We start from the raw sequence: 14,389 nt of genomic DNA, 5'->3' as shown, positions 1-14,389 counted from the left end.
TCTACTTGGTTTAATATTGAGCCAAACGAAAATTTTTCACTCATTTTTCTGTTTTAATTCAATTACAATAAAAAATTAGGAAGTTAAAAATTATTAAATTATTAATCTAATCATTTGACCAATACAAATTATTACCAGTTTAGAGCAAATAGCCTAATGTAAAAAATAAATAACGTAAAAATGAATTTTTGTTTGGTCTTTTTATTTTTTTTATAGCTTAAAGTTTCTTTAAATTCTTTAATAATATTTAATAAGTTTTAAAACAGTTAAGCTATAGCAACCATTTACCAAAATATCTTAGTTAATGTTCTCATTATAAAATTAGTTCAAATGTGGTTGTAAATTTTGAAATTTTTTTTGTTGTTGTTGTTGATTTTGTTGATAAGATTTATTTCCCCCCAAAAAATCAGAGATATAATAATGTGTCAATTATTAAAAAAAATAATTTATTAAATGATGGTTTCTTTTTTTGTCCCAGTTGTAATATGACATACATTACTTACTAACTTAATAATACTATAATTTTTATTATTATTATTTTTACTTTTTACTATCTCCGCCACAGAGAAATATGGGTTATTTGTAGAAGACCCATAGAAACAGGGGTGTAATAATGATATATAGTTATTATTTTCAGCATAATTAAAGTAACAGGAGAGTGAGATTGTGGCACATAGTTGTTATTTGTAGCAGACCTAAGGTAACAGGGGTGTGAGTCTGTTTACTAGGGTGCATTAGGAATAACCAAAGTTCAAATTTGGTTTAATTAAAACCCTTAAAAAATTCTTTAGGCAAGCATTTTCTTTGGGTTTTTACACTAGCTATCCATTCATAGCTATCCATTCATTTATTAACGGCTTTACTTATTTGATAAAAAATTTGACAAACAAATGAAAGTTTTTATAGCTTATAAAGATATTTTATGTTTTCTTTCTGTAATAAAATGCAGGAAGTTACAACAATTATTACAACAATTAAAGTCTGCACAATTAAAGTGTTATATAAACTTTTAAACTAATTTTTTTTAGCAGATCATTTAATTGTGCATTAGTATTTAGTATTAGTAATTGCTGTAACTGGTGTGAGCCAGTTAATGTGGTATTAACACACTATGACCGCCAATTTGCTTGATTGCTGCTCATCCTGATTGTGCTTTAACCAACTCACTTGGCAAGCTATTCCATAAATTGACTTCCATAAATTGGCAAGCTATTCCACAAACTGTATCTATTAAATAAAAAGTTTTCACAACAGGCTTGCTTAGTGATTTCTTTGACATATTTAAAGCTGTGACCTTTCATTAGAGTTTGTTGAATACTAATTTTTTTTTTATTGTTTCCAAATCGTTAAAACTGTTAAAGAATTTAAAAAGTTGAATAGTATCTCTTCTTTGTCTCCTTTTTGTCAAAATAGACAAGTCGAGAGCTTTTAGAAGATTCTCATAGTTAATTTTTTTAAGCGATGGTATTAATCGAGTTGCACGATGTTGGACTCTTTCTAATAAATCGATTTCTTCCTTTCGAATAGGTGACCAAACTGATACTGCAAACTCTGACAGTGGTCGCTCAAAAGAAACAAAGTATTCTCAGGAGTCTAATATCTAAACAAACAAAGCATTTTCTAATCCGACCCAACATTTGATATGCTTTGCCTTCACATTTTAGTACATGATTTTTCCATTTTAGATTGTTTATTACTACAAGATCAGATCAAGGATTACTCCAAGATCACTTTCAGATTCTGTTATGTTTAACTTTTGTTCATTATTATAAAGGGGTGACTTTTTGTTATTCCGGCCAAAGTGTATAATGATACATTTCGAAATATTAAATTTCACAAGCCAGTCTTGAGTCCACTTAAAAGCTAAATCATTATATTTTTTATTTGGCTAAAATTGAGACAAATTTATATAATTCATTATAACTAATGTATAAAATATATAACTCATTGCATAATATAAAAATTATTATGCAATAATTTAGTGCGTAAAAAATTTATATTATTTTATTATTTATTAAAATTTATATTATTTTATTATACAGTGTCTCAAAAAGTTATCAGACCAAACAAGTTTCTCCCAAAAAAAAATGTTTACGCTCTAAATTATACTAAAAACAAAGAACAGAGATATTTACTTTGTCTGTCATTTTAATTCTATTGGGAATAGTATGTTGTTTAGCATTCATATGCTAAATAACATACTATTTTGATTCATGCTTCAATTGGTATATTATTTATCCTAAAAGAAACTTAGTATTGAATAGGCTTGTAAAAAAATTATCTGACCAAGCGATATTTAGGTAAGTTTAATTAATTTTATGTGAAATTTGTTGAAATATTTTAGCTAATTTTTATACAATTAATGAAATTGCATAACAAAAAACTGTTTTTTTGTAGTAAAAAAAAAGTTTTGTATAAAATAAGGTTTCATGTTTTTTTAAGTAAAATGGTTGGAGGTAAACGTCACTGAACTGTTTCTCAAAGAAATTTAGCTGTCAATCTAGTCAATCAGAATAAAACCTATCGTCAGGTGCAGCAAGAGACTGGAATTCCTCATAATTCAGTATCCGACATAATGAAGAAGTATAATTTGATCAAAACAACAGCCACAAAAGAAGTGCAGGGTTGCAAAAAAGTTTTGATAGAAACTTAATTATACAAGTAAAGAAAAATCGCTTAATTTCTGCTCGAAAACTGGCTGAGCAAGCTGAAGAGAATTATGGAATCAAATCATCCCATCATATAATCAGAAATCGTATCCAAGCCCAGGGATTTCAAGGGTGACTTGTGCGTAATAAACCATATTTGAGTAAGAAACTCATGAAAAGAAGATTGGAGTTTGCTAAGAAGTTCAAAAACATGTCGTTAAGTTTCTGAAAAAATATCCTGTGGAGCGACGAATCGAAATTCAACCTAAATTCATCTAATGGAGCCCAAAAAGTTTGGAGAAAAGCCGGATAAGCCTACAAATTAAGCTGCATGAGAGGAACTTTCAAATATGGTGGCGGTAACTTGATGGTATGTGGTTCAATGGCTTGGAAGGGTGTTGGAAAACTCCAATTTATTGATACTATAATGGATCAGGTGCAATACAGAATCATATTAAAGCAAAATTTAAAGTCATCTGCTCGAAAACTTTTGGCTAAAACCAAGAAGTGGTTTGCTGAAAATAATGTTAAAATCTTTAGTCGAATCAATGCCTAGACATCTAGAAGCTGTAATCCAAGCAAATGAGGTCCAACAAAGTATTAAAATAATTATTTTTTTATATAATAATTTATTATGAAACATATAATGTGTTTGGTTGAATATTATTTTGACAATAAAAAAACAACCTAAATTCCTTTATTTTAAGACTGAAAGCATTGTGATTCATATTTTACATTAAAATAAATAAAATCTATTTAAAAACATGTTCTTTTATTTTTATTAATCTTGAGTTTACCAAAAAAGTCTATATTTACGAAAATACAGCACTTTTTTTAGAAAAATATTTTTTTAAATGTTTGGTCGGATAATTTTTTGAGACACTGTATATATAGTGCATAAAAATTTTATTTCATGAGTTTGAGCATAATATTATAACATCTAAAACAAATGTTTTACTTATTCAAGTGTGTTTTTAATAATGTTTAATATTGTTAACTGAATTTTAGATAATAGCGTTAATAGACATCATTGACTAAGAAAAAGATTTACAACAAAATATTATCAATTTATTTTTTCATAATGGCATTTTTATAGGAAACTGATTTTCTATTTGAAAAACCAATCAGTTAGTTCAATCTAATTTAAAACATTTGCATTTCAATTTGCGCTCCTTGTTTAATCTTTTTTTGCAATAACCATGCCTTTAAAAAAGTATTGCAGTTTATTATGCAATAACTGGTTTATTTCTAAAATGATTTTTTTTATCATAGTTAGCATTAATTATCATCAGCATTTTTTACCTTAGTTACAACAATGATCTTTTATAAATAACTTTGCGAACTTATCATTAGTGATTATTAGAAATAATCATTAGTGTTATAGTGATATTGACTGTTATGCAAAAAAAAAAATTGCATTTTGTAAGCGAAAAAGTCAATCTGAAACTTGAACTTTGTCTTTTTTATTTTTATTGTTTGCACAACAAATTTCAATTTTTATAATCAATACCTAAAAATAGAGAAATAAAGAAAGTGGTTTATATTTATGAAAAAATAACTTTGTGAGAGCTGTAAATTACTTTTGTAATTTACTCTTGTAATCTACTTTAGAGGAGTGTGGGCTATAACTCTTGCTCTCAATATTTTATTTATTTTATTCTAAATATATGTCTCAATTAATTGAATTTATTATTTTTTTTTATTTGACTTTTTATCATAGAGAATAATTGCCTCGTGAAAATATTTATTTCATATAAAGTTTTTTTAATTTAGGGTTTGAGTTCTTGTCTGGAGAAATCACAAAATGCTGAATGGAAACAAGCATTGATTGACTCGTATTTTGTACTTTTAAATAATCATATTAGGTACGATTATTATCTTAAGTTATGTTTGAAACTTAAAGTTTAACTATTTCAATATTCAAAGATTCAGGCCTCTTCAAGTTCTTCTCAGTTATTTTGTGTTGAGCTACTATTTTAAGTTCAAAAGTTCAAGAGCTATTTTTTTAGGCTATTAAAAAGCTATTTTCTAGCATTATTAGGTTTTCTACTCCATTGTCAAAAAACCATTTCTTCATCACTTTTATATATGGCATGACTTTAAGTCTTACTAAAAGATAGTAGAATCACTCAACGTAGGCATTTTTATAAATTCAAAAAGCTTGAAAAACTTGATGTATTTTGTTAATTTGAACTTAATGCTCTTCTTTTGATCTTCATGCTTTTCTTTTGCTTTAATCAAAAAAATTTAGCCCAAACATTTTTTTCTTATCACTGTCTTTAATATCAATACAACTTGTCTCGGAACTTTTAAAAATTTTAGCATACATGCTAAAATCTTGAAAATGGTTTTAAAAAAGGTTCTTTAGTTGCTTTTAAATAATGCAAAATGATTTTTATTTATTTGAACCGATTTAATAACCAAGTTGGTGGATAAATTTTATTTGCTTTCGTAATTTTTTTAATCTGACTGTAAGTATTGTTAACTTCTTGTATTCCTGTCAAATATTTCACCATGATTTTTTCCACTTCTGGATCACTTTTCCAAAAATCGAACACAACATAAGGTATAATGCTGTTCTTGTTATATATTTATTAAAATATTTATATATATATGTATATGTGTATATATATACAGGGCCTATCCTAGGGAAAAAATTTGAGCGGCAGTACCAGTGAACTTTAGGGGAAAATCAGTATTTTTTTTTTTTACTAAAAAAACAATATTTGCTGAAAAAAACATAAATAAACAAACAAAAAACAAAATAAATAGGTCCTCAAATTTTATTTTGGGCGGCGCCCAAATATGGTTGACACTATTGAAAACAGTCTAGAATAGCCCCTGATATATACAGCGTGGAAAATAACGGGTGGTCGACGGTCACTGACTGCCCGAAATGACTGAAATTGCTATTTTGACCTCTCAAAACGAATTCTTCCTGGTCAAAGTTGACCAGTTGAAAAAAAAAAGAGTTATATAACGTTTGACAATCAAGATGCCTTTAAAAATGCATATACCAAAATTTCATAAAATGTAAATCTTTGAAAAAAGCTTCTAAAATAATTTTATTGTTTGTACGCTACTTTAAATCGCTTCGTTAGTGAGTATTATAAATGACGTAAACTATTAATTTTTTTTACTTCACTTATCAAGACTAATTTCATTTTACTAGTGGTGAAATCCATAACTGCTTTTTTCATAAATGATTGAAGTTCTTATTTTATTATTGTTTTAATAATAATATAATATTAACTTAGAACATTTTTTTATTCCTACATTTTATTTATATTTTCTTTACATCATTTTACTTATTTTTCTTTTTTTCTACCTTTTGCGTTTACATTTTACCTTTTGCTGCCAATTGCAATGAAAAAATACCTTAATTTTTATTTTTAGTTTAATTTATCCGTAGTCAACAAAACTTACAAATTATCGACTAAAAGCCGCACACCAAGCCCTTCTGTGATGAAAATAAATTTCTTAGATTTCAATTAGTTAAGACTCCGGAAAATAGAAAGTTCGTATTTGAAATCGTCGAGGTTCTTATGTTCTCTATTTTAAAGACTCTTGGTTCGGTTGACGCTGAGTGACTGAGAAGTTAACTTTAATATTTAGATAAGTTTAAAATTACCAAATGCGCGTTTGCTTTTTTTTTCTACTATTAAAATTTAAAAAATATATATACTGTAGTATAAAGTTTCGTTTTAAGTAACTTCAATAATTTTGATAGTATTTTATAAAACGATTGTCATGATTTTATTAAATATTAGTTCAGCATCTGCCGACGAGAGGCATTAACATTATTATCAACTGAATAACATTAATAGTTTAAAAATGATTTTTAATAAAAATGATTGAAAGATATAAAATGATACAAATGAGATATAAAATGTGCAATCATTTTTCTTTTTCAACGTCGGTAACGACTGAAGTTCTTATTTAACCATTATTTAAAATTAATGTATGAAACTACAAACATTTTCTCCTTTTTTTTCATTTATTTTTCTCGTAACCTTTTCCTGCAATTTCTGAAGTCATAGCAATGAATGAGTTTTTTTAAATAAATTTCAAATTAACAATTGCGAATTTGAACATTTTTTATATTACTAAATTGTAAGAGAATCGTCAAACATCAGCACTTCAAAATGGAGGCGACTAAAAAGAGACAAACAACACTTTCATTTTTAACAGCAGGATCGGAATTAAAACCACCTGTTGAAAAGAAGAAAAAACTCAATAGTAGAAAATTACAGCCAACAGCAGCTCAAAAATGGGTAAACACTACTCTTTCAAAATATAATGCAAATGAATGGCTAGAGACATATAATAGAAACTATGTTACAGCATTACAATGCACTGTATGTCGTCAGTATACTAAACAAATTGATATTCATAAAGGATATACGCCAGAATGGGGAAGCGATGAAGGTAGTTGTAGGATACAGCACAGTGCCGCAGTTGATCATGCAAATTGTTTGCCACATCAAAGAGCCTACGAATTAGCAATAAAAAGTAAAGGAATGGATGTAAGCGAACGAAATGATAAATAAAGCAATCTGCAGAAAGCAATGCGGCAAACTGATATTTTATCGGGCCTGAAAACCATGACCACGAAAGATCTAAATTTAACAAGAAAAAAATTTGAGGTAGCATATTTTATTGCCAAAGAAGAGCTTCCGCTTAGCGTATACCCTAAAATACTACGTTTGGAAGAAAATCATGGTGTAGAGTTTGGCCAAGCATATAGAAATAAAATAACTTGTGGAACTTTTATTGATTACATTGGATTAAGTTTGTCAAATATTCTTAGAAATAAATTGAAAACACGAAATTACTTCAGTATTTTAATTGATGCATCAACAGATGTATCTGTAATTGAAAAAGAAGCTATATTTATTATCAGTTTCGATCCTACTCCAATAGGAAAGACCGAGATATGCGTTGAGTGTTCTTTTCTTTCTATTTCTGATCTTGAACATGGAACATCTGAAGGAGTTTTCATTAAAATTAGTCAATCCCTTGAATCAGAATGTATCAAAATTTTTAAAACTATATTAGTTGGTTTTGGTGCTGATGGCGCAGCTGTAAATAGAGGAAGTAGAACAAGTGTAAATGTGTTACTTCAGAAAGAAATTCCATGGGTAACTTTTGGTTGGTGTGTTGCACACCGCCTTGAGTTAGCGTTAAAAAATAAATTTGCACAAATAAAAGCGTTTAATGATGTCAATAACATCATTTTGAAAATGTATGACATTTATAAAAAATCCCAAAAAAAGTTACGACAGTTAGGAAAGCTTGTTGCTATCCTTGAAGAGGGTAATTCATTTGACATTGCAGGTATTCGCCCCAAAAAAGCATCAGGTATATTGGATTTTTTTTTCAATTTTAACTATAAAAAATACTTTATAAAATAATATACTTTATTAGATGCTGGTTTTTTATACAAAAGTTCTTTATAAAACAGTATTTTGAGCAATAAAAACTTTTTATAAAATAAAATACTTGTGCAATAATAAATAGGAACACGATGGATTGCACATAAAATTCAAGCACTTGAGATGATCTTAGACAAATATGGACTATATATGAAACATCTCGAAAGATGACTGCAGATTTCAGTTTTACTCAAGCAGAAAGAGCAAAGTTTAAAGGGTATCATCAGCAGTGGAATCATGGACGAATACCGCTTTATATAGCATTATTCATAGAAGTTTTATTGCCAGCAAATTGTTATCTTTATCTTTTCAAAGCAACGAAATTGATTCCGTAGCATCATCTGGATTTATTGAACAAACTAAAAAACAGTGAAGTCGCTTGAAGAAAAAAGAATTTAATGATTTACTAACTGTCAAACGTTTCCTTGCAAAAGTAAAAAACAACACTGGTAAGTATTCATTCCAGGATGTTGAGCCTCATGACTTTACAAACGCACTAACTTTAGTTAAGAATTCGAAATCAATGATTGTATCGTTAATTGCCGAATCCATAGAAGAGCGTTTGGAAACACAAAATACAGTTCCTGATATGTATGGAATGTTAATCCTAAACACATACTGATGAACATATGCTGATGATAACATCGAAAAATTGTATGACTTTTATAATATGTTGTTACGTAATGCTGGCTTCACTGGGAGTGTAAATAATATGTCAGATGCTTGGCATAACTTAGTTGATTACGCTGTCAAATATTTGGCACCAGATAAAACTGAGTACCGTAAAGTATGGTTTCAAATTTTTTCGAGTTCTATGAAAAAAGATTGGAGTCCAGTTCTACTTCTTGTTGAATTGTTGTTCGTATTGCCTGTTTCGAATAAAAAGGTTGAGCGTCTTTTTTCTCTTATGAATAGAATTAAAACTGACACAAGAAATCCCTTAACTGAAAAACGGCTCAATAATTTAATTCGGGTGTGCACTGATGAAACAAATAGTGGAGAATTTGATGTGAATCCTGCCATTGAATTATAGGGCCGAAGATACGTTGCGAAGGCCTACACAAGAAAGTCGAAAAATTTATTCAAAAAAAAGAAAAGAAAAAAACAACTATAAAAACATTAATTAATTTAGAATCGTCATCAGACGAGTCTTTAGATTTAAAATTGAAACTTTGGATAATGAATCAGATGAAACGTATATGTAAAAATATCTTTAAAAAAACATTTTTGTAACAATTGCCGTTTTATGTATTACTACTATAATAATTGCCTAAGTTACAAAAAACTTTGTTTTTTGTAACTTAGGCAATTATTATAGTAGTAATACATAAAAAGATACTTGATTAAGTATTCAGTTAAAATTTTTTTGATATAACATAAAAATGTGTATTTTTTATTATTTTAAAAAATAGAATACAAATAAAAAAGGAATACGAGTTCGTTCATTTTAAAGTATCAAGTTATTGTTTTATTTTGCGTGTTGGACAAAACATTAGCGTGTTGGACGAAAGTAAAAACCATTAATTTAATTACAAATAAATCGTTTTTTAAAAAAACCACAAAAACGCAAATTTAATTGACCAGAATGTTTTAAAAACATTCTGAATGTTTTTAACAATATAAACAATGTTTTTATTTTTATTTTTTTTAATAAAAGATTTTAATTTTTTATTTTTTTAATAAAATGTTTTTATTTTTATTTTATTTTACTGTAAATCATGCGCGGAGTGTTGCTACATCGACTATCTTATAGCCTGACTCGCAAGGGAGTGCTGCTACATCGACTGACAAATAGCCTGACTCGCAAGGGAGTGCTGCTACATCGACTGACAAATAGTCTGACCCGCAAGGGAGTGCTGCTACATCTACTATCTTTTAGCCTGACCCACAAGTGAGTGTTGCTACATCGACTGAGGGTTTGGTTAGGGCAGGCAATTAATTAATAAAAAAACATAATTCCGGTCTTGCATTTTAATTTTTACTTTTTGTCAACAAAATATGGAAAAAACTTTTGGACAACATCTACGGGTTGTATATATATATATATATATATATATATATATATATATATATATATATATATATATATATATATATATATATATATATATATATATATATATATATATATATATATATAAATTAGTAAAAAACACTTATCTAACTTTTTCTTCAACTTGAAGTTTCACCATTGCTGGATCATCAGGAAGAGTATATATATATATACTCTATATGTATATATATATATATATATATAAAAGTATGTATATATATATTTATATATATAGATATATATATATATATATATATATATATATATATATATATATATATATATATATATATATATATATATATATATATATATGTAATTTATTCATATAATAATGTATATATATATATATATATTTATAGTGAAAATCAAAAGTGGATTGAAACATGTTGCAAACTTTGTGATATTCTAAAAGATTTAAGTAGGTTGGAGGAGGTAAAATAATTCATCAGTATAAATTTCAAACTGTTTTTTACTCTTCATTTTCTTTTTTTAATTTAATAACAGTTACAACTGTTTCAACCTCAGTTTTTTTCCTTTTTTTAAGTATTTGCAGAACCAATGGCAAGTTAATAAATAAAATAAATAAGTATTAATAAATAAGTACTTGCTATAGTAGAATGACTAACTGAATTGGATTTTTGTTTCAAAAAGTCTTTGTTTAGTTTCATCAAGAGTTATTCAAGAGTTATTTTTTGTTTTTAAAACCACCTTTTAATTGCCATTCTATCAACAAATGATTTTTATATTTTTCAATAATTAAATAGATTGAAATTCTTAATTATTCAGAGTTTGCGAATATTCTTAGATTTTCCATTCAAGTAAGATTCAATTATTCTTGAATGATTTTCATTGTTGATTGTTAAATTTGGCACTTCTGTTTATAAATAATGAAAAAGTTTTTACTATGAACTCTGATTGATTCGTTGCAACATTTTTGTTTTCTAGATAAAAAATTTTAGTTTTAATAATATAATAATTTATTGTTTGATGACAATTTATTATTATTGGGATATTATTTTTTTTTTTTTGACAATTAGCACTTATTAATCTGGTTAATAACGAAAGTTAATGTGGCATTTAAAAAGAATGTTAACTTAAAATAGTTAATATCTGCATGATTTTTTTTACACATGTATTTTATTTATAACCAAAAAACTATTTGTTAAGCTACATTTCCAATACCCACTTTAAATATATTAAAATTAATAAAATAGCTATATTAATTATTTTATTGGCCTGAATTAATACAACCTATTATTTTTTAACAAAATTTTTCATTATTAACATGAATATTTTTATTCAAAATATAGTGTTTTAAATTTTCGATATGTGATGCAACACAAAATTGAATGCAACAGTCTCAAAATTGAATGCAGCAGTGTTGAAATGTACTGATACAATGTCGAAATTAAATGATGCAATGTAAAAATGAGGTGATACAAGTTCGAAATTTGGTGTGAAACTCTGTAAATATCTTAGTCAAAACGAAGAAGTCTGCTAAATCAAGCGAAATAATTTTTAGTTAAAATAATAATCATGCATGTTTGTGAAGACTGCTAACTATTTTAGTTGATTTCTTTACATATCTTTTTAAACATAAAATAATGTTATTTTAGTAAAAAATAAATGTTCAATTGTAATCTTGATAACAAAAATAGCGAAATGTCTTCTTTGTTTTTTAAATTTTTAAGTAAACATCAACATTTTAATTTGAAAAAGTTGGCTAACTTAACATTTTGTTTTCTGTCAATTCTATGCTAAATATTCACTAATTTGACAAGCCCTGAGTGTTATAGTTAATCTGTCTTAACAAAAATGTCAATTAACCTTAACAAAAATATCAATTACCTTACAAAAATGAGTATTTAAATTCATGACAGTCTGAGGTTTAAATTGAGGTTGGGGTTTAAAATATTTTTGTTTAGTTTTTAAGGTTTTTTAATCAAAATATTTTAGTGGAAAAAAAATTAAATAAGAGATAAAAATTTTAACTGTATTATAACAAATAAGATAAGCTCTTCAGAAAATCAAAATTAGATAAAAGTTCTGGCTTGATAATAACATCTAAGTTCATAATTTTTTTTATTAGATATATCTATTGCTAATCATTAAGTTTAAATTCTGTTGTTATTATTTATAATTTAATATTTGTTGTTATTTTTCAATTTTAAGGCTGTTGAATGGATCAAAAAGATAGTTCAAAAATGTTCAAATGTGAATGATGTTGTGGCGTATTGGCGTGACATAATCAAAATTATTAGTGATATAGTAACTTTTTCCAAACTTGTTATTATTCAAAAAAAATTTATTTAATTTTTATAGGGTCGTGTCTTCTCTTTCAATAAGGAAGCCCCTACCTTTTTTTAATTAAATACTTATATTTTTGCAAATATAAGTTTTTAATTAAAAAGTAAATTTTTAATGTTTTTATTTTTAAATGTATATATTTTGCATTGTTTTATACAAAACAAATTTATTTCATTAATAATATGATTTTAAAAAGATTTAATTTTAAAGTTTTGAAATGTTTTCTATCCTAAGAATTGCTTTCTTAAGAAACACTTTTACAGTAAAAAAAATTCATCTATTTTTTGATTACCAAAAATTAATATATGATAATGGTGTAAAAAATTTGTAAAAATGTTTGATTTTTTAACTTTTATTGCAAAATAGTAGTACATTTTGAGCCCTATCTCAGTAAGTAAACTAACATACATTAACTCACAAAAAATTAATTTAAAAATTTTTTCAAATGTCTAGAAATCATTAATAATATAATAAATCTTCCACTCCAAATGAAAATTTAAATATGTTGTGGTTTCAAAGTTTTAAAGTTGAAAATCTTCTTAAAATCAAAGAAGGGGAATACATGACCTTAAGTAATTTTTTTTTTTTTTTTTCATGCTTATTAATTTATAATTTTTAAATTATAAGAAAATTAGAAACAAGTATGTGCAGAGAAACAACTTGTTTCTCCGCGCAGCGACCTTGTTTGTCAAGGTTCGTGTTATGGAAATATAGAGTTGGGAGAGGGCTATAACCACAATTAAGTAGCCTCCTTGTCTGTAATGGCCTTCACGGCCTTAAGGAGGTGAATTAACAAAAAAAAATAATAATAATATAAAAATAAAATTTTAAAACTTTTTTTAAAAAAATGTAATGTTTTCATCTAGGGGTTAGCAACTGGATTTTCCAAGAACTATATTAGCGAGGTAGTTATGCTTTGTAATGTTTTATGGTTGGTTGTTGTTTTATATTGTTTCTTTTTTTTTTGTTTGTATATATGTTTTATGGCTGGTTATTGTTTTATATTGCTTCTTTTTTTTTTTGTATTTTTTCTTCTACTTTGACTTTCTTCATTATTTTTAACTTTTTTTTAGGGAACTTAAAGTTTCATGCCTATGCACCAATCATCAGCCATGAAATATTTTTCTTTATTTATAATACTAATAATAATGATAAGCTGCGGCAAGAAAATATTAAAATAAGGATTAGACTAGTAACACAAAGTAAATGAGTATTTTTTATCTCGTATAAAAGGGGTAGCAATCCTTTAGCTCTTTGTCATTAGTCAATGAGCTGTAGCAACAATTCGGTAATAAATTGTAAAACTAGTGCTGGCCATAGTGTTTGTTGATACAATGTTTAAATTCATTTAGGTTATGAGAGTTAATTGCAGTTTGTTGGAGTAAATACCACCGATTAACTACTCTGTTGAGAAAGAAATCAAGCATAGTCGAGATAGCTCGCATGTTGTTGTTGAGGTCTGAAGCACTAAAGAACTCTTTGAAGAGACCTTAAGTGTCTTCAAGTTATTCGAACAGGATTGTCAATTTGTGAGTTAAGCCAATAAACATTTTTTAAGTTATTAATAAGTTTAAAGTTGTAGATTAAATCACTTCGAATTTGTCTTTTATTTAGTGAGGTGAGGTGAAGAAATGATAATCTGGCATGATAACGCTCTTAGAGAGGGAATTGCTTTGGTGGGGCGATTTTGAACTTTTTCAAGTTTGATGTTGCGTGCAGAAAGAGAATTCCATACAGGAGCAGCATACTCGAGGTGAGGTCTGACAATGGATATGTATAGTCTCTTCCAAACTTAAGCGTTTGTATAGATAAAAGATTTCTTTAGTTGACCAGAGTTAGCTTTAGATGATATTATTTCAATGTGAGTGTCCCATTTGAGGTTGTGTGAAATGTAAATGCCAAGATCTCTTGTTGTAATAGGAGTGGAGAAGCTGCATTCCTTG

General features: G+C 26.8%; 1 protein-coding gene across 2 annotated transcripts in view; it reads left to right on the top strand.

Moving 5' to 3' along the window:
* The window catches only part of LOC100203888 (tetratricopeptide repeat protein 37), an 85,536-nt gene that overhangs the window by 9,984 nt on the left and 61,163 nt on the right, over positions 1-14,389 (top strand). Inside the window, exons 4-7 of one of the 2 annotated variants that reach the window (XM_065816935.1) lie at positions 4,422-4,513; positions 10,499-10,571; positions 12,312-12,407; positions 13,313-13,351. In XM_065816935.1, coding sequence (XP_065673007.1) covers positions 4,422-4,513; positions 10,499-10,571; positions 12,312-12,407; positions 13,313-13,351 — 300 coding nt within the window. Of the gene's footprint in view, positions 1-4,421; positions 4,514-10,498; positions 10,572-11,442; positions 11,573-12,311; positions 12,408-13,312; positions 13,352-14,389 lie in introns of those variants that run through there. The other variant, XM_065816936.1, reaches the window with a different exon arrangement.

This window comes from Hydra vulgaris, chromosome 13 (assembly GCF_038396675.1).
Source record: "Hydra vulgaris chromosome 13, alternate assembly HydraT2T_AEP".
In the NCBI taxonomy this organism is placed as follows: Eukaryota; Metazoa; Cnidaria; class Hydrozoa; order Anthoathecata; family Hydridae; genus Hydra; species Hydra vulgaris.
This window is presented reverse-complemented; position numbering and strand designations above follow the sequence as displayed.